The sequence below is a fragment of the Rhyacophila brunnea genome, unplaced genomic scaffold, assembly GCF_057557595.1.
Source record: "Rhyacophila brunnea isolate RB1 unplaced genomic scaffold, BYU_Rbru_1.0 scaffold_12, whole genome shotgun sequence".
NCBI lineage: Eukaryota > Metazoa > Arthropoda > Insecta > Trichoptera > Rhyacophilidae > Rhyacophila > Rhyacophila brunnea.
The window spans coordinates 13,390,820-13,411,442 of record NW_028232774.1 but is presented as its reverse complement, the minus strand read 5'-3'; the positions used below and the strand labels follow the sequence as shown (position 1 = coordinate 13,411,442).

The following is a 20,623-nucleotide window of genomic DNA, read 5'->3' as shown; positions in this document are numbered from 1 at the left end:
ATATTTATGGGTTTTATTATTCTCCATTCTTAGCTCTTTATAAAAAAAAATATAGGCGCAGTGAGCAAGTGATTTTAACTTAGTAACAATGTGTGTATGTCATGTAATCGTCGTTGTATTTACCTAGGTACCCATATTATTTATGGAATATTTTAACAAAACCATAATGAATACAAAATGTGAAGTGAGAAATGGAAACATTGTTTTTAAATGACAATTGACAGCGGGCAACGATTATCTGTCGCATAAATAAAAGGTGTACGATTTTTTACCAGTTAAGTTGAATACGGCGGGTTTTTTCTCAGTGAAATGTTCGTGATTTAAAATAACGCGCGCTGTGTGAAATTAAACCGTTTAGGTAAAAATATTGTGATATATATGAAATTTTATTAAATACTTGTACGATGTATGATTAAAATTATCGTGTCCTTGTTCCCGATTTCATTATGAAGGTTATGGATTACCCTACCTAAAATCGGTGCACTTTTTGATTTAACAATTAGACCTAGACGCATAATAATAGTTGAATGGATAATCTCAATAAAGCTGTCTATTCCAAATAAAACAAGAATGATAAGAGTTTTCATTGATAAATTATTTCTTGTAATTTCGGTTAGTTTTTGTGTTTCTTGTGTGATCGATAGCATTGTTAATAATAATAGTGTATTTTATACTAAATTTGCTTTTGTCAGTGCTCATTAAAACAATTATACAATGTCAAGGGAATTCCTTTAGAAATTAAACAATTTGGTGCGCCTTAAATACTCGGATTTAGATATAATTTTGAATAATTACTTACTGAAACAACACTTTTGTATTTAATTGATAATAAATACAAAATATTATACTAATTTTGTAAATAAAAATTAAAACAAGGTCCCAATATGACATGACGTTGGTAATAAGTAATGCAAATTGTTGTTTTAAGATATGAAAATTATGGCAAATCAATAGTTTTATTGTAAAAAAATATTTGTTGGATGGTGTTTTAAGATACCTAGTGAAGTTAAACGTCTTGTTTTCTTTCTTTTTTATTTCTAGCCATAATATCTGCGTTTTGGATCATCAAGCTTACTAAAGCAGGTTGACTAACCTATGTAGCCATACTATCATATTTTATCATGGTTTTATTTATAGTATTAACTAGGTAAGTACTTATATTATTCATGGAAACATTGAACATAAACTTTGTGAGAAATTATTTTCATTGTAAGTAATAATTTCAAGAAATTCAGAATGAATATTATAATGCGCTGTTTATTGTAACACTATTTAAGTACTGTCCATGAAACCATTATTATTGAATAATGACATAGGAAAAAAACTCACTTGAGTGAGATTTTAACAAATTAATGTCTTTCGTTTGTTAAAATTTGAATTTAAAAAGTGTTAGAAAATATTATCTGCAAGATAGACGGTAAGTAAGTACTTGGATTGGTAGCACTGGCTGGTGGAGAAGGTAGGCTGTTAGTTGAGTTTTATGTAGACGTACTGACGTATTTATAAATTTAAACATTAAAATTGATGGTATAGTACCTATATCAGTAGCGAAGGCTGGAGGTAGGCTGTTAAGATCCGCCATAAATAGTGCACATTAAACTTTGTCGGTCATACTTATTTGTTTGTATTGAACTAAGAATACCAATTGCAGATTGTGCTGGTTAGTTTTTAATAATCACTTAAACCCTGCCTACGCCAAACTATGTAATTTTGATATGCTATGGGTGATCCGTCAAAAATAGTGCACACTTTTTCATTCATTGAATTAAGAAGTTTTTTAAATTCATTCATAGACCAAACCATAATAGATAAAAAATCTTCGGTTATCCGCAGATGACCGTTTAACATTTTTTTTTGGCGGAAATTGTTTGTCCCATTTAGACAATTATATTAAATACCTTTTTCTGTCAGGGGAGATGCTTTTTGATCCAATAATTGTTAATTTAAAGATTGATATTTTTATACAGTTTGATGCATCATTATCACACACTAAGGTTGGTTTTGGTTAGATTAGGTTTGGTCTGAAAAGAAAGTTATAAAATGTCATCATCTGCGGCACTATTACCAAATGTTCTATCTATAAAATATATAAAATTACTTATGTATGATTTAGTGGCATAATTTTATAGACATTTTCTATATAGACTAATATTTTTTGACTATTATCTAGTATGATTTGGTTACGCCAGTGGCGAAGACTCCATACTAGGCGATTATTTAAAGCCTACCTTCTTAAGAAAAATATTTTTTAATTGCATATTGACATATTTATATACTTAATCACTTCATTATTTCATGTTATACAAAAATTATTTATTTTACCAACGAGAGATGCCGTATATGTAGGAATGTATTACAGTATTACACAGTTTACAAAACAACTGCAAAGGTATTAAAAAATATACCACAGCGCGCCGTAAATAAATAATAAACGCCGCGACGTCTCGACGTAAATAAATCTCCGATTATGTGTGAAATAATTTTGATTCTTTTTCGTATGGACTTTACGTCTCGTAACCGCAGCAAGTCTGCTGATTTGTACGAAATAAGGTAAGCTCCTATCGTAGAGCCTAAAACATTCGCGCATAATAATGTTGTCACGACTGCGCACTTTGTCCAAAATCATTAATAATTAGATAATTAAAAAAATAATTTCAACGGCGTTTAATCGAATATTAATAAATAAGTAAGTATAGATTGTTTTTATAAATAAAAATAAATTTTATCTAATGATTTACGATGGGTATACATGTTTTGAATAATACGTAATTTAAACACATCGCTCATTTTTATGTCGACAATGAGTTTTTGAAGTGTCATTGAATTAGTGTGTCGTTGTCATTTACTAGTGTGTACCTATTAGTAGTATTATAGTAGTAAATATCGTACTATTTTCGTAAGTATACCTGACAAGTGTGCTCTTTTTATCAGATCTCCACAGCCTACCTCCTTCCAAAAGTCACCCTTCGCCACTGGGTTACGCAGGGTTACGCATATAGGCAAGGTTTAATTTAATTTAAAAAATAAAATTAACAAACACTATCTACACATTGTGGTTTTAGTTCAATGTAAACAAATACGTGTGACTGACAAAGCTTTGTGTGCACTGTTTATGTCGGATCTTCACAGCCTACCTCCACCCCTCGCCACTGCTACCGACCCAAGTACTTACCATCTATGTTGCAGATAATTCCCAACAATTTTTAAATTCAACTTAGTGTTTCTCAAAAAAGACAAAAAATAATTTTGAGTAAGTAAGTGCATTAAATTAATATAGGTTGGTTTACTACCTATTTACTAAAATAAATAAAATGTTTTATAGAATTAAAACAATTAGGTATAAGGGAATAATTGTAATCTAATAACGTGCAAAGAAGCCCTTCTCGTTTTTTCTGTTAAGCTCAATTCCTTCAAAATTAATATTAGACGTCGTGAGTTCCGCAATTTCTATCGTTGTCAACTTTACTATTGACATTGAAGTATGAGATGATGATCTTTTTGTGTATATTTTGGATTTGTAACAGTTTCTTGCGGATATGCATGTTCGATTTGGCGTTATAACAGATATAAGTATCTCAGCGAGGCTATTCCAACATATCATTTAAATTCTTAAAGCTAAATATGATAAATATATAACATTTATCACTTTATCTATTCAGGCAGTTTATTATTATAATAAGTTAACGGTCTGATTTATCAAAAAGTGCTAACAGCTCCTCTCTTGGCTGTGTTAACATTTAGAGCAAGATAGAGTACATCAATTATACATTGAAACGGTCACGTCTGTCGCCTCAATTTATGGTTATCCGCGAGCTATGAAATACTGATACCCAAATTTCACCTAATATAGACGTATTTCACACACATGTCTACCAACTTAAATTTTCGCCATATTAGGAATTTACCTAATATTGTAGATAACCGCAGTTATCCACTGATAACTGCTTTGTGTATGGAATTGCTTCCGTGTTAATTTGGACCAATGAATATAACGGAAACGAGCTAAAGTGTTAACTATTAAGAATAGCTGCACAGATTGGATGATAGCCCCATTTGGTATGAATGCAATTGATGCTGAAATTAAATTACAAAAAGTTTCAGAGCTGTAAAGTGATATGAGAACTCAAACTGTATGAGATGCTCACACAACGGGAGGGGGAGAGGGTTTCCGGGTCAGCCCCCCCCGACTAGTGGAAAAAATACAAATTATTTAGTTGAATGAAATATTACTTTCTTCCTCTTTATCAGGATTTCATAACTGAGGATCGTGACCCCAATGATTTGGCTATCATCTTCGACCTTTCCATTGGATCCATTTCTCGGAATTATATTACACGTAAGGCTTGTGGTATCTGGAAGATTTGCGGCACTCATGAATTGGTGCAAGCATTTGAGGCATACAATGTTTGCTTTAATTCACTAACGATCCTAATAATTATGACCATTAGGCCACATGCATTCTATAACTACTTGTTCATGCGACAGCTCGCAATACTCATAGGTGAGCACCCTTAGTTATACCTGCAGGCGAGGTGATTATTGCTAGATTCATAGTGTGGAGTGTCTGGGTATGTGGTATGTACCCGGCAGTGGCGAAGGGTGTAGCTAAGCTGTTAAAGATTCGATATAAAAAGTGTACACTAAACTTTGTCAGTCATACGTATTTGTTTTCATTTATGCAGATAGTGTTGGCTAGGTTTTAAAAATCACTCGGGGTTTGATTGATTTTTAAAAACTAACTAACACTATCTGCATATTGTAGACTTAGTTCAATGAAAAAAATACGTATGACTGACAAAGTTTAGTGTGCGCACTATTTATGTCGGATCTTAACAGCTTACCTCCACGCTTCGCCACTGCCAGAAACAGTACCACACTAAATAATATAAGTATATTAATATATTTTATGTGATCGTGAAATTTTGATTTCTATGATGAAAAAAGATAGAGCATCATAATGACATAATATAATACATGTTTATATATATTATTCAGGCTTAGCTGCCAAAGATATACAAATTCTTCATTTTCTACCATTACATGGCACATGGACCTTTAAGTACACGTTTTCAAGTATTCAATACCTACTTCTAAGTATCTATGGTGAGTACCTAAATGCAAATGGTATTCTAGGAATGATCCAATCGTTAAATCGGCATTACATCAAATTCACCAAGTATGTTGTAAATTTATTAGTATGTAGATACAATCTGCTCATTACAAAATATTCATAAAATTATTATCATTGGGCCTAAAAATATTTCTGCGTTCAGCTGCTTGATACGCTTTGGCTCGCTGCCCATTTTGTGGAAACCGATAATTGATGTGGTACGGTGGTGATATAATAATGTCACGATTTGTTCGTTTAGCATAAACCGAGTAGAAATTTGCATCGAAAACTGTATAAATACATATTCGCATACATACTTAGGTATAATTAATTGTGGTATTAAATTTGTGTTAACATAATATTACAATAATTCTAGTTCGTAAAATAATTTCGGTAATTCTGCCGAGCTTTAAATGCTTAAGTGTTTGATCTTGTTGTTTATTTCTTGCGGCTAATAATAAGAAAAAAATGACTAAATGTGCAGGGCATGCACAGTAGAAATTAAACTTCTTTAAAGTAGGTGGCTAAAGCCCATGATGCATAGAATGTTCAGTTACGTTAAATAAAAAAAGTTGATAAAAAATGTCAATCATCATCATCAGCCTGATTCTATTCACTGCTGGATGAAGGCCTCTTCAAGCTGCTTCCACTTCTCTCGGTCCTGAGCATTGCGTTGCCATGTACTTCCGCAGAATTTTATCATTTCATCGATCCAGCGGCCTCTAGGTCTACCTTGCGGTCGTTTTGTACTTCTTGGATACCACTGGATGACTAGATTTGTCCAACAATTGTCTCTTCTTCGAGCTATGTGTCCAGCCCATCTCCATTTAAGGCTTTTAATAAACTCTATTACATCGCAAACCCTTGTCTGCTTCCTTATCCACTCATTCCTCTTTTTGTCCTTTCGCGTTATGCCCACCATGCACCTCTCCATACCATGTTGTGCTACTCTAAGTTTCTGGATCTCTCTTTTACTTAGGGTCCATGTTTCACACGCATATGTGATCTCGGGAAGGACACACTGGTTGAACACTTTGCGCTTTAGGCACAGTGTAAGGTCAATTTTGAAGACATTATACAGGCGGCCAAAAGCACTCCAGCCTAGCTTTACTCTGCGAACAATTTCATCGGAAACACAATTGTCGGAGTAGCATAATTCTCCGTTTACACGTACATAAATTTACCGATGACAGTACGTATTATCGCGGCCATAACAAGAAAATGCATGTGTCAACACTTATTGTCATGCAAGTTACAAGAGTGCATGCATGAATCAAAAAAGTTCGGAAGCTTCTGAATTTTCAAGCGACAGATTTTTTCGATCTGTCAAATAGTACCATAAAATAACATCATTGCGTCTCGCTTACTCTTGAAGAATGAGATTGGCAAGACAGTCAGCACTTTTATGTGTAAACAGTTATTATCGCGGTATTTTAAAATACACACGATTGGTGCAAGTAAAACCATACACACCATCGTATAAACCAATTATTTTAAGTATCGATATTTTCTTTCGATTTATGTCGACACCAGTTTTTAGAGACACAATTAAAATAAAGGACCCTATTTTGTCACGATAGTTTAAAATACTGACAGTAAATCCATGCACGTGTACAGGCGCTATACTGGTAATGTGCGCGTCTGGCAATCGATAGGTCCATGATGAATATTGAACGTTTTCGTCACGGATCACCGGGATATATTATTCTGGGAAATTTATGAGTGTGTGACGAGCGCATGTAACAGAATGGAAATGTTTTGTTTTGCTCTCCATTTTCCTAATCTTCAACATTGTTGTCATCAATGTATGGCAACTGTGTCCGGAATTCTCTTCATTAATGAAACCAGTCCGATGGTCTTTTCTTCACTTCAATTAAGATTCTTTGTACAATCTCTCAAGTTACTCATCGGTTAGATAGTCTTCGTGACATTTTGTATGTGTAAGAGACAAAAATAGCTAAAATTGAAAATATCTACTATGGCTTGTCTTTAAAGCTTCCAATGTATAATAATACTAAAATGAAGCGACACCCAGCGATTTCTGTTTAGTTATTGGTAAAAATTCTATGAGTAACGGTTTCTCCTTAACCAGTAGTTATGTGTACCAAATTTTCTTAAAATTTTTCAAATTAGCCACTGCAATGGTGCGTTTGGTAGCGTGTTTGATCTTCTACCGAAAGGTTGGTAGTTTGCGGCTGATCATGGGTGTCTTTCGAATTGAGTATGACTGTTTTTTCATTACACAATAGATCGGCTCCAAACTCAAGGTTGTCACATTTAATTCAATGATTTTCAGAATGATAAGTCTTGTGACTGATTATGGCATATTATAGATGAGTATTCTTGCGTTATTTGTCGTGTTTTAGATTAACATAATATTAGGTTGTGATGTTTTGGGTAAATTTTGAGTTGAATCAAAGCCCGCTACAGTCAGGTCTCTATGCGAAATTGCAAGTTCCGATTGAAGTGTTAGTTTAAAAACTTTTTAGAATTGTTACAGTTTACATTGTGTATTTGACTTGGTTTATCTATCTGTCTATCTTTAAAGCATGAGTAAATGTGTAGGAGAGAGCAAGACAGGAAGTAGACGTATCAGTAAGGTGAAAGAAAACATACAGGTAAACGCAAATTCTAAATTTGAAAAATAGATAAAAGAATCATTTATTTTAATCGGGTCGTGAAGGAAAACAAATGATAGGACACTCTCATAATAGTTTGATAGATGCTTACAGTGCAGTACTAGCATATTGAATATATAGAAAGTATTAAACGACATTACAATTAATTTGTGAAAGATTGACGGAAAGGTATAAATAAGTATGAATAGGAAACGCAATTTTGGAAATGATAAATTTCTGAAAATGTCAACTTCTATAAGAATATTGAAGTGAAAGTGTTAAAAAATCAAAAATCAAAATGTTGACAGGTGGAACTGCCACCTGGTAATTTTTTCTAGTGAAATAGTAATTAATTATTAAGGCACTGGGAACAGTTTATCGCATTTCTCTCCAATTATTAGCAATAACTACCGGTACCGCTTAACAAATTAAGGTGCGCAGATAGTGTCTATGATCACTACTTCAGCCGCTGTGTAGATCGGCCATTATATCACCTTGTCTCGCTCCCACACTTGTTTCCTGTCCAAGCGATCGAACCTTACTTATAATATTCATTTACAGCACTATGATCGGATCTTATAATTTCACGCCACGGCCTGACATGGCATTGAAATTGAATACAGTAAAACGCCGTCAATATGAACACGTTCATTTGTATTAATTTGAAATTCGCTGTAAATCGAAATTTTCGCGATTTTTCATAAAATCTATTTATAATGATTTTGAACAATTTTACTAAATTCTATTTTCTGTCTCGTCGATTTCGAATTAACGAGGTTTTACTGTAAGCAGAACTAAAACTCTATTTTTTTATTTAAAAAATTTTAAACATAGCTTTTGTTTAGGATTACTAAAAACTTTGCTTTGTAAGATAATAATAATTGTCACGTGTTCCACTCTGAATGATAATAATTTATATCACGTTCCCCATTGATATCCAAATATTGAAAGCTGCGATATAATATTGGCAGTGTGAGAAAACATGGCAGGCTTCGCTGCTCAGGCAGCACTCAGATCAAAATGGACAGATTTGATCGACTCTTCGAGTATCGACGTTCCGGGGGAGGTCACCGAGGGTGTCAGATCCGTGGTCGGATGGCTAAAGCAGGCATGCCAACTACTCTATAATTGTCTATTTGTGTTGTACGCTAGATGGATGTCTTTTTATTTTTATCGCAAGCTTATTCTTGCAGCGGCGGTTAACATGGCTGCAAGAATAAGCATCCTGAATGATATAGGATTGCCATGGAAAGTGCCATGATATCCACATATGGTGATTTAATACACACCGTGAATTATGGATTATTTAATACGGGGTCATTCATATATGATGTCACTTTCTAATGGGGAGGAGAAGGGCCCGATATAATGTGATGATTTGTGACGAACTAAATTGTAGAAAATGTCGTCACAAAACAAACAAGATATAGACTCATATTTTTATTAGAGTAAAATATTCCATACTGAAATCGGTCATTTTCAACGTTTTATTTTAATGAGGGGTTTTAAAAATATGACTAAGTACTGTACTGGGGGGAGTAAAAAATTATTTGACAAAATGTGATGATGGGGAAAGGGGAATCAAACAATACCCTAAACCGTGTGACATCATTTATGGAAGACCCCTACAATGTAATGCGTGTTACATAGAATATGGATCATTTAAAAAAGATACTTATATATTGAATATTCTTTTTGATCCTAATGATTGCAATCAAAATTAATTACATTGCTTCTTATAATATTTCCATAGATATGTGTAAGTATAAAAAATAATGTATTTTCTATACTGTATTTCTATATTGTATTTACTTAATTGGACAAGAGTCATTATTAGCAGAAACATTATTTTACGATACTTTTAAACACAATTTCACACATGTTTGTTCTGAGATTGTCTAGGTATCTGAACCCGTTGACATATTTTACTCAAAGCTGCAATTTCTCATTATAATGACTTTTGCTTGGAATGCTCAAAATAAATTTAAATGCTAAATGCATTGTAATGCTATAATGCCTGGCTCTCCTATATCTAGCTTAATTTTAGATACCTCCATCCTAAAATCAATAATGTATATATTTTGTAATAAGTTAGATGTTCTCTAGAGAATGTTCACGTGACAATTGATGTTTTTTTTTTGTAAATATAGAAAAGCACAAAACGATTCACTATTAGTTCACTTGGTGCACTATGTAGTCGGTATTTAAATTATTAATGCACGGTTGTTTTTAAATAAATTGGGAAGTTACCAAACCTGTGTGGACAATTTTCCCTGTTGTATTGAGTGGAGGGATTTCTAAGTGTAAAGTGAACCAACTGGTAATATTTCAATTGGATTGTTTGGTGCCAAGTATGCTCCATATGCATCGATTGAAAATGAGGTAACTTTTCTATTAACTGGCAGAGATATATGGTTAATTTATTGTATGTTGTGACAAAATAGCACCATAACGTGTAGCACTTACGATTCCTATGCAGGCGCTCCATTGGCGAGCCAAAAGTCCGAGGACAATAAATCGTCCGATTTGTCTGTGCCCTACTGACCAACGGACGATCAACGATTGTGTAATTAAGTCGAGCTGTCAATGTCCAAAGTTGCAATTATCGTAATGTCTTCCGATATCCTAAAATTTTGTGTTATTTACATGTAGATTTGCATAAAATAATATAGCAGTGAAAACAACACAAGTTTTACGTTTTCTTTTAAGAATTTCATGAATCAATAAAAATGTATAGAACAATTACATGTTTTTTTCGGTCCGAATGATTGCACATTAATGTCAAATCGAATTTACGTTGTGATAGACGGACAAATTCTGGCAACTCAGAGAGTAAAATATCAAACATGTTTGAAATCCAACGAACTTGGTCTGTGGAATTTTAAGTCCGCAGATTTGGGGTGCTCCACATGGAAAAAAGTCTGAAGACTGTAAATCGTCTGACCTAATCGGCATAAATTTCATCGCATACTACTTACATCTGTTTATTTAACTTAATCTGACTTTGAAGCAATACAATTGTCTTTGCAATAACAGTAAATCATACTCTACGTAAATAGTAATCGTTTGACATAGTTTTCTGCAATTTTTGCTTAGTTTATAGAATCTATACATTTTCACACTGTATTATCATTGGGAAAGAGTAATTTTTAGGGAACCAGTCAAACAATTATAGGTAATTAATAAGGTATTTTTTTATATTATGGAGACAGTAGATATTGTAAATAGGATGTGACATAATTTATAAAAATATCAGCATATATACGCAGGTTTGAAATTCATTGACAATGTTTTTTTTTTTATCAAAATTGCTCTCTCACTATCTCCAAATAGGTATATCAACTTTAAATTTGATGGTTATCTTTGAAGTGTTTTTATTTATTTTTACTTATCTGTTATTAATATTTATTGCACCATGATATTATGTTGTTTGCAAATTTTATACTTCAATTATTTTCTTATTTAAGTAGTTGGACAATAATAATGACTACATGAGAGGTGAAATATTATAGTGCCATTGCATTGGGAGTTTATAATCAAGTAAATATTGTTAATAATTAATTATCTTTTCACTATTCCTAATAACCTATCACACAAACAAAATACTGTTAAATCAAATGTCATCCCACTTTAGTGTAATAACCAAAGAGATTGATCTAAGAATTTAATGATTTTTTTATATTACAATGCCTGATAATGATTACCGAACATTTTTGATCAAACTGATAACTGTTATTTAAAAGTTTTGAGTTTAGTGATCTAAGAGTTTTGTTTGTAAATAAAAACGTAAATGGCAGCATGCTGTTGTCATCTTGCTTTGGTTAATAAATTATATAATGTTACTTCCAATTTTTTCATTTAAATCGGTGTTCCTTAAACTGTGTTACGCGTACGATTTTTACGCTGTTGAACTTTAAAAAAATATTCGACTTATCAACGATTCGCGCAGTGTTTCTATAATTATAGTATTTTAAATCCATGGTGGTATAGTTTGTAGAGTGGCCGTCTGTGAATACACCCGCGGCTGAATACAAAAAAAAAATCTGTTGATGTAACCTCCACCCTTTTGATGTCAATGTGCTCCTCGAACCTAAATAACTTTCACTATTATAAAAGTTTTGGTCTGCGTTTTATTCTATGTATAGTAGGTACTTAATAATCATAGTACGCTAAACACACTATAATATTGTATTTTTGAAGTAGAATTTTAAAATCAAAAAAGTGATTTGAAAAATAACATTATCAATTTATTGACGCGAGAATAGAATCCCTTTGCATCGAAACCTCAAAGAAAAATAAAATTTCTAAAAACGATAAAAAGACCGTAGTCACTGAAGCAAAAATGTTTAATTCCATGTAATACATATAAACGGACGCATAATTTTTTCATCATCAATTTGCGGAGTACACCAATAAAATTTATGTCTCTAAAATTTTTTTTTAAATGGGTGCTAGCATGTAGTAAGCTTGGGAAACACTGAAACGTTTTCATCTCAAATGGCCCTGAAAGAGTACAGAGATCTCAGAGTACAAGCGTGAAATTTGGTTCAAATAAATTTATGCAATGCAATTTTTTTTTCAGCTTCACTTTTATAATATATAAACGCCCTATCTGTGTATAAGTTTTTCTTCAACACCTTTGCCAATGACGTATTCTTGTTTGGCCTATTTTCATTCAAAGTTAATCATTTAGAACTAAATAGATCCGAAGCGTTTTGAATGACCATTTGCATACATATTGTTGGGTTGGCGAGAGAGGATGTGTGACTTTGTTGGGTGTTAATGAAACACTTCAACAAATTAACCGGAACATCCATACATAACCACATTGATAGATAACCATTTTTTTATATATTGATTTATTAAGATCGGATTAATAAAACCACTCATATAGATAACTCATTTGGAATAAAATATTTGTGCATATTAGTAATAATATGTTTTTAGCTTATTTATTGCAATATGTAGTTCAATAGTTTGTGTTAAGCAACTTAACAAACCCTAACAATAATGTTAATTATTCTTATTGAGTTAATTATTTTATGTCATATATAAAAACTTTTACCTCATACCTACTTGTAAGTATGATGGATTCTTTTCAATAGATTCAATGTTCACGTGGTGATAATTCATAATAATTGTACATAATTTATTATCCTGTGATTGGGAGTGAAACACATATAGTATTAAACAATTCTTATATGTGTAAACCAGTGGCGAAGGGTGATGGTAGGTAGACAAATAGTGCACACTAAAATAATGTTGTAGGTCTCGTCGGTGGGAATCCTGGATTTGACAAATACGCATTATGTTTCTCAATTTGTGTTTGGAGTATGAACCTAATAGGTTGAGCAAGTAGCTAACAATCCATTTCTCGTAAAAACAAAAATCTGTTAATACAAACTCTGTGAAGGCCCATATGATCCCATTACTGCCCTTCTAAGGAAGAAGGCAGTAACTGACTCTCACACACTTTCGAGATAAATGACATAATGTGGTTTTTTTGCAACTTTAGTACTGTGAATTAATAAAAAACGGTGATAATTTTTATTAGTAGGATGTTAAAATACAAATAAAGTACTAATAAACAAGCAGTAACTGCAATAAATATGTGCAATTACTGACTTTTTGCTAAGAAATATGTATTATTTTAGCAGATGTCCATTTTTTCACTAAGGATTTTAACGGTATTTTTGTGATAATTCTGATTTTAAAGTGAACAGAATATATAGCTTTCAAAATTACCTGACGGATGGCATTCATAACTCAATTTCACAAATTTTGCGAGTTACTGCCTTCTTCCTTAGAAGGGCAGTTTAGGATCGGACATGGCCAAAAGAAAAGGAAAGATTTTTAAATCTATATTCAGCATGAAGTCCATGTTCCATGATGATTTAATATATTATTATCTCAACGTATATTCCTTGCCGTCTAATAAATTAGAGAAATATAAATTTCATTTACTAACTATATTTTTTTTTATATATAATGGGTAGTGATTTTGTCGGTCTGCCTTTAAGTAAATGTTTCCAATCGCGTTTTTGGAAAATCACACATTATTATAAAATTATTTGTTATATTATTATGAAAATTGTCATTAAATATTAGTCGTGCTGGGGTTCATGATGCCTCACCTAAATAGGTTCTTAATTGAAACATGTTGTCAGCATCACATATCCAAATATGTGACAGTGATAACTCCTGTAGTAGCTGCGTTCCAATTGAATTGCCGTCGATCAAATAAGTGGGTGAAGTGCACTGTGACTAGTTTCAATGTCAGCAGATGTGGGCCGCCCCCATTCCTCCACTTGGCCCAGGAATACATTTTCTCTTTTTGCTTTCAAGTTCGCAACGAGATTAGATTCAGACTAAAAATACACACAAACTGACGATACATTACTTTACAATTATTTAAATAGATATTTTATATGAATTATTAATGATTAGTTGTTTAGAATTAATACTTTTTACTCGGTACCTACCTATATTTTTGTATTTTTCATTTTTAGAAATATTTTAAATATACCTACCATTTTGATCAAAGGTATTGAAGAAACGTTGCTACTAGCAGTGGTTCTCATGTGAAATTTAACTGTGGCCGCACAATTGACATTGACAGTTCTGTGGAAACATCTGGTGGCCTCACCAAATTTCACTTTTGTTGTGATTGAAAATATGAAAGCTAAATTTTATTTACTAAAACAATGGATCAATTTATTTATAGGCCAGTCCGTTTAATAAAAGACATTTGAACATTTTAGTACTTATCTATTTATTTAAAAATAATACAGATGGAAATTCCTCAATACTCCTTTTTTCCAATGGCTGCTTCTAAGTTTACATCTGTCAACTGGCTTTGATATTTGTTTTTTATGAAGTGCATTACACTGAATGATCTTTCACAGTATGTGGTAGTAGGAAAAATTGATAATATTAATAAAGCAATTGTTGCCAATTCAAAGATTCTTGGTCAACGTATAACTTTGACCAAAATTTTTCAACCTTGGTATTATTAAAATGGTTTTTAAGTACTTGGTCTTGACTCATTTCCAATAACGCATATTTAACGTTAGCGCAGTTAATTAAATTAAATACCTACTGAAAATGATGTTGGTGGCCGCACATGAGAACCACTGGTCTATTCTATACACAAGGCGGCTATCGACGGTAGTTTATCATATTTATGTATTGAGGGACTTAATTGTTACAATAAGTTAACCGTATAAAGTGTCAAAAAGTGTTTTGTTTAAATAGCTCCTTTCTTGGCTGTTTTAACTTTTAGCATGAGATATACAGTTTTGACGGCTAACATATTGTAACAATTATCATACCTCAATACATAAATATGATAAACTACTGTCCATAGCCGACTTGTGTATAGAATAGACCCACAGATGGCTTCTTCTGTGGCTTCCCTATCAAAATCACTGATGCTAGTGTCATTCTTCTATGCAACAATATTTCAATTTCCTCAAACAGCCTACTCGGTTTATATGATAATTAGTAGTCTATGGTGTCCTTTTTTTGTTTCTCGCTTCATGTGTTTAGAATAGAAAAATGTTTTCTTCAACATCTTTAACTTTAATGATGTTAACTGTCAATTATTGAAGGAAGGACATTAATTACCACTTTCATCTGCTTAGAAGGGCATTATCAACCGATGAAATTGTCCAGATTAAGTTTTATATATTCAATGTTATTTTAATTGTTATAAAATGACATGGATGTTTGATTTGTTTTTGCTATACCAATGGAGATGCTCTTATGTACAAAAATCTTACAGATCACTTTTTCAGTTTTGACTTATACCCTATCCACCCATTATTTTCGAATGTGACTTATGCCAGATTGGGTGCGAAACGTATGCTTTGCGCTCAAGGAGATTTTGTACATAAGCATCTCGCCGAACTCGAACACCTAATGCCCCTCTACCATAAGTTTATCCTCAGACGGACATGTTCAACTGATTTTCAGTTAAGGGCGGACGTGCTCAGCGTGGGTCAAAATTGAGCTTTTTTTCTATTTTCAAAGCATGATCCTGGACATACCTTAAACGTTGTAGATAATCTATTTGTATAATTTTGAACCCTTATTATCCTTTATATTTATTTTAAACATTTGATGACTGCATAAAGTATTTTTATTACATAAAATAGTATTCTTTTAAACCTCTCGCTCTAATGTTTTAGAATATAGTCATATTTCAGTACATAACTGTGCAGTGGTGTTAAGATTTTTTACATTTATTAATTTTTAAACGCATTTATAAAACCATTAATATAATTTATGACGAAATAATTTTGTAAAATATTTATGATAAAAAATTATATTGATAATATCTGTGATCCCAAATTTGACAAGAATTAGGCATTTTATTATTCAAAAAATCGGCAAGATTAACACATTTGAAGATGATTCTAAAGATACTTATTATAAGCTATGTCTTTGACCATTCAAGTGTGATAAACATCCTACGAATAATGATTGCTTTATAATAATTATTGACCTAAGAATAAGGTAGTGTTTTTTTAAAATACGCCATTTCTTTTGTCATCCCCCAGTAGTTAAGCTACAACATACGGCCGTAGCCATAAATTGACAAACTAAAATTGAAGTAGGGAGTAAGATCATGTTAACGTGCGTGTTTGAACATGTACCTAACCGAAAAAAAATCTTTTTTTTTTGAAACGCAACGCACACTCAAACACAATTATCTCGTCATAAATTATACTAATGGCTTTATAAATGCGTTTAAAAATTGATAAATGTAAATAATCTTAACACCACTGCACATTTATGTACTGAAATATGACTATATTCTAAAACATTAGAGTGAGAGGTTTAAAAGAATACTAATTTATGTAATAAAAATTCTTTATGCAGTCATCAAATGTTTAAAATAAAAATAAAGGATAATAAGGCTTCAAAATTATATAAATAGATTATCTACAACGTTTAAGGTATGTCCAGGATCATGCTTTGAAAATAGAACAAAAGCTCCATTTTGACCTACGCTGAGCATGTCCCCCCTTAATACCGGTATTTCTTAAACATTAAAAAAGCAGAAATAGGTGTTTATCAATAAATAACGCTATTAAAATCTTTTTAAAATATTATTTTATAGCAAAAACCTACATTTATTATGTTGACATTTAAAGATATGTATTGATCATAATTGTAGAACTCGTGATTTTTAACAAATATTTTGAATATATTGATAATTTTAACTGAAGCCCTCAAAAGTTCATCAAGTGCAAATAAGTCCGGCTGCAGGAAAAGCTTCTTAAATTCAACGCTTGTACAGTCATCAATAATTATAGAATAATTGAACATTTTTGTCACGGATGTTTTCTATTTCGAAATAATATTACGAGGGTGGGTCAATAATTCCTTAGAAAAAAGCATTAAAACAGTTTTTATTTTTGTATTTTTTTTTTATTTCTCAACATAATCTCCTTGGAGCTCAATACACTTGGTTAGACGTTTCTCAATTTTTTTTAAACCGTCAGAAAAATAAGTTTTCGGAAGGTCCTCAAAATAAGCATTTGTCCGATCGATGACTTCTTCATTTGAAAAAAAACGTTGTCCACTTAGCCATTTTTTTAAGTTTGGGAAAAGGAAAAAGTCACTGGGGGCTAAATCTGGCGAATACGGTGGGTGGTCGACCAATTCGAATTTCAATTCTTCAATTTTAGCCATTGATCGTAAACATGTGTGAACACGGGCATTGTCCTGATGAAAGAGGATTTTTTTCCTGTTTAAATGAGGCCATTTTTCTTCAATTTCGTTTTTTAGCTGGTCCAATAAAGATGCATAATAATCCCCTGTTATTTTTTTTCCTTTTTCCAAATAGTCAACGAAAATAATTTCACGTGCATCCCAAAATACAGTAGCCATAACCTTACCAGCTGATTTTACGGTTTTCGCCTTCTTTGGACATGGTTTGTCTTCGCAATCCACTGCTTTGACTGTTCTTTCGTCTCGGGAGTATAGTGGTGTATCCATGTTTCATCTACAGTCACAAAGCGACGAAAAAATTCATCCGGATTGCGTTGCATGAGCGACAACAGGGCTTTAGAGGCCACCACCCTATTGCGTTTATTGTCGACTGTGAGCTAACGCGGCACCCATCTTGCAGAAAAATTTTTCATGCCCAATTTGTCATGTAAAATAGAAATGACGCTACCTTTTGAGATCCCTGTAACCTCAATTATCTCACTCAACTTTAATCTTCGGTCACTTACCACCATATCGTGGATTTTATTGATCATTTCTGGTGTAGTCACCTCTACAGGACGTCCTGAGCGTGGTTCATCCTTTGTTGATGTACGACCACGTTTAAATTCATTTAACCTGTTATAAATAGTTGCAAGTGAAGGAGCAGATATGCCGTGAACTAAATCCAACTCATTTTTTATTTCCTTTGCTGTTAACCCTTTTATATTAAAATGTTTAATAACAGCTCTAAACTCAATTTTCTCCATTTTCCATTTTTCCATTTTCCACAAGCAAATTTTTTTTTGAAATGTACGAAATACACACAACAACCCGACCAATCTGATTGAAACTTCGCAGCATACTGAATCGGTAGTGCCGCTGCATGAAAACAAACCGCTTACAGTACTAGTCGCGCCACTTGTCGGCTTTTCTAAGGACTTATTGACCCACCCTCGTATGATAATTCATCGCGACAATTACTTATATAAATATATTTGATGAAATTTGTTTTATTATTTTTCACCTCTGTTGGATTCACTCAATATATTGGCATTTTAGCAGCACAGCAACTCTTCATGGAAGTTGTCACCTTGGACGATTGTCGTCAACTCCAACTTTTACAGGCGTAACAAACTGGACTTCAATATTGATAAATGCAATGTTTTATCGTTTACTAAAGCCTCACAAGTATTGTTTTTCCAGTACTCGATGCATGGCAGAGTTCTCTCGTGAATATCATCTGTAAGAGATCTTGGAATTACGTTTGACGGTAAACTGACGTTTAGTGGTAATATCAATGACATTAATATGGACGAAGCATCTAGAAAATAAAATGACACTCACTTTGTGTCGGGTCTGCCGGATGGCGAAATTCATATTTTAATATCGGTATCCTACGCTCAAATGAACATTCTGCTTGTAAGCGGTCTGGCGACACCGCTGGGTCTGCCCATACAAAATTTCTGACTGTCAGGTTTCGACTCCACCGTTATTATTGTGTTACAAAGTGCCAATGTGCCTAGTTAAAAATTGTAAAAAAATCTACTAAACACTCCAAGAAAGATGGGATATCACTTTTCATGTGTTAGTATTATTTATTATTTATCAAATGCCATTTTAAGATATTGATGAATGTTTATTCAATGCAATTGAATGACAGGAACCATTGGACAGTCAGTCGCCTGTGATTCGCTGGGCTCACTTGCGTCTAATCTCCGAGAAGTCGTAAGTAACCGAGAATCTGTTTCTAACGCAATGAGTCATGACACTAATACGCCATTACAATAAAGGTTATATTACTATAAATTCTCGAAGCTTGTATCGCATAATGGAAACGGATACGTCATATGGTCATGTGACATCTACCTATACATCTGTGAATGACTTTCATGCACAATTTCTCGTGCGCGCCGGGTATGAAGTGAGTTGTCCATTTAATATGTCATTGGGTAATATAGATACCATTTGTAAAAAGGCGCTAAAGATGTTGGGCTTTGTCTTGCGTACTTCCCGGGTCTTTTCGGATGTTACGGTACTAAAAATTCTCTATAACTCCTTAGTTAGAAGCAGACTTGAGAGTGGGTCTATCGTTTGGGCCCCGCAACAGTTGAAGTACGGCCTTATGGTGGAGAGAGTCCAAAAGACTCCTTTACTTTCGGCTGTATGGATATTATCCGTGGCTCTATCCGACTGATTTTCTCTTAGGGATGCTTACATGCTGTAGCTTAAAATTTAGAAGGATCTTTATTTAGCTACATATTTTTTCAGACTTATACGCGGCGTAAATGTGAACTCTGCCATTCTTGGTGGTGTTGGCTTGTGTGTCTCTGATAATTACCTTAGGAATCGAGGGCATTCGTTGTGTGTTCTCCCACGGTGCACAACTAACCTGCCATTAGTAATGCCAATTGGGAGGGCAGTAACCATGTTTAATGAAATCGCTTCAGATATTGATATATTCCACTTACGTGAGGGTGAATTTAGGTGGACGTTGTTTTATAAGTTTTTAAGATAGGGTCTACCAAAGTTCACTCTGTGTGCTTCCATCTACTTTTATTTTGTTACTTATTTTCTTATTTTATTACTTATTCTCTGTATTTTTTTTTTTAAAAATTATTAACACTTATTTTATGTCATGTCGTGAACGCTTTGAATTTATAATTTGTTATGTTCATTATATGTAAAATAAATAAATTTGATTTGATAACTTATAATTCATTTTCAAAAACATAAACGAGTGTGCTTTCTTTATACCGAAAATTTTGTTAGTATTTTGGATTTTTAAAACCGGTATTTCAGTATTGATAAATACTGGAATACCTGTTTTGAAATACCGGTATTGCAATCCCTATTGCCAACGAGGTGTTGCCACAGTGAGTAGCAATTTTGCCGATTTTTGACATACACTCCGCGCTTAATACATAATCTGAATACGCGAGCCACATTAAAACGGTACGCGAGCAACACGTTGCTCACGAGCTACGGGTTGAGCATCGCTGTTTTAAGGTGTGCGCGGACAATTGTAAAAAAAATCCTCACAAATGTTAACAACCCCTGCAAACAGAAACTTTGTAGAAAGTAGTATGCGATATTTTGTTTGCCTAAATAGATTTTATTACGTCCACCAAAATTTGTCGGTTTTGTCAGAGACTCATTTCTCACAGGACGAATGTCATCA

The 20,623-nt window shown here is 33.0% G+C and overlaps 1 protein-coding gene across 1 annotated transcript in view; it reads left to right on the top strand.

The window, feature by feature from the left end:
* Window positions 1-231: 231 nt before the first annotated feature.
* The window catches only part of LOC147077801 (uncharacterized), a 52,835-nt gene continuing 32,443 nt past the window's right edge, over window positions 232-20,623 (top strand). The window contains exons 1-2 of the mRNA XM_085960796.1: window positions 232-358; window positions 8,700-8,836. Of these exons, the coding sequence (XP_085816922.1) occupies window positions 8,711-8,836 (126 nt within the window). The 5' untranslated portion in view covers window positions 232-358; window positions 8,700-8,710. The remainder of the gene's footprint in view (window positions 359-8,699; window positions 8,837-20,623) is intronic.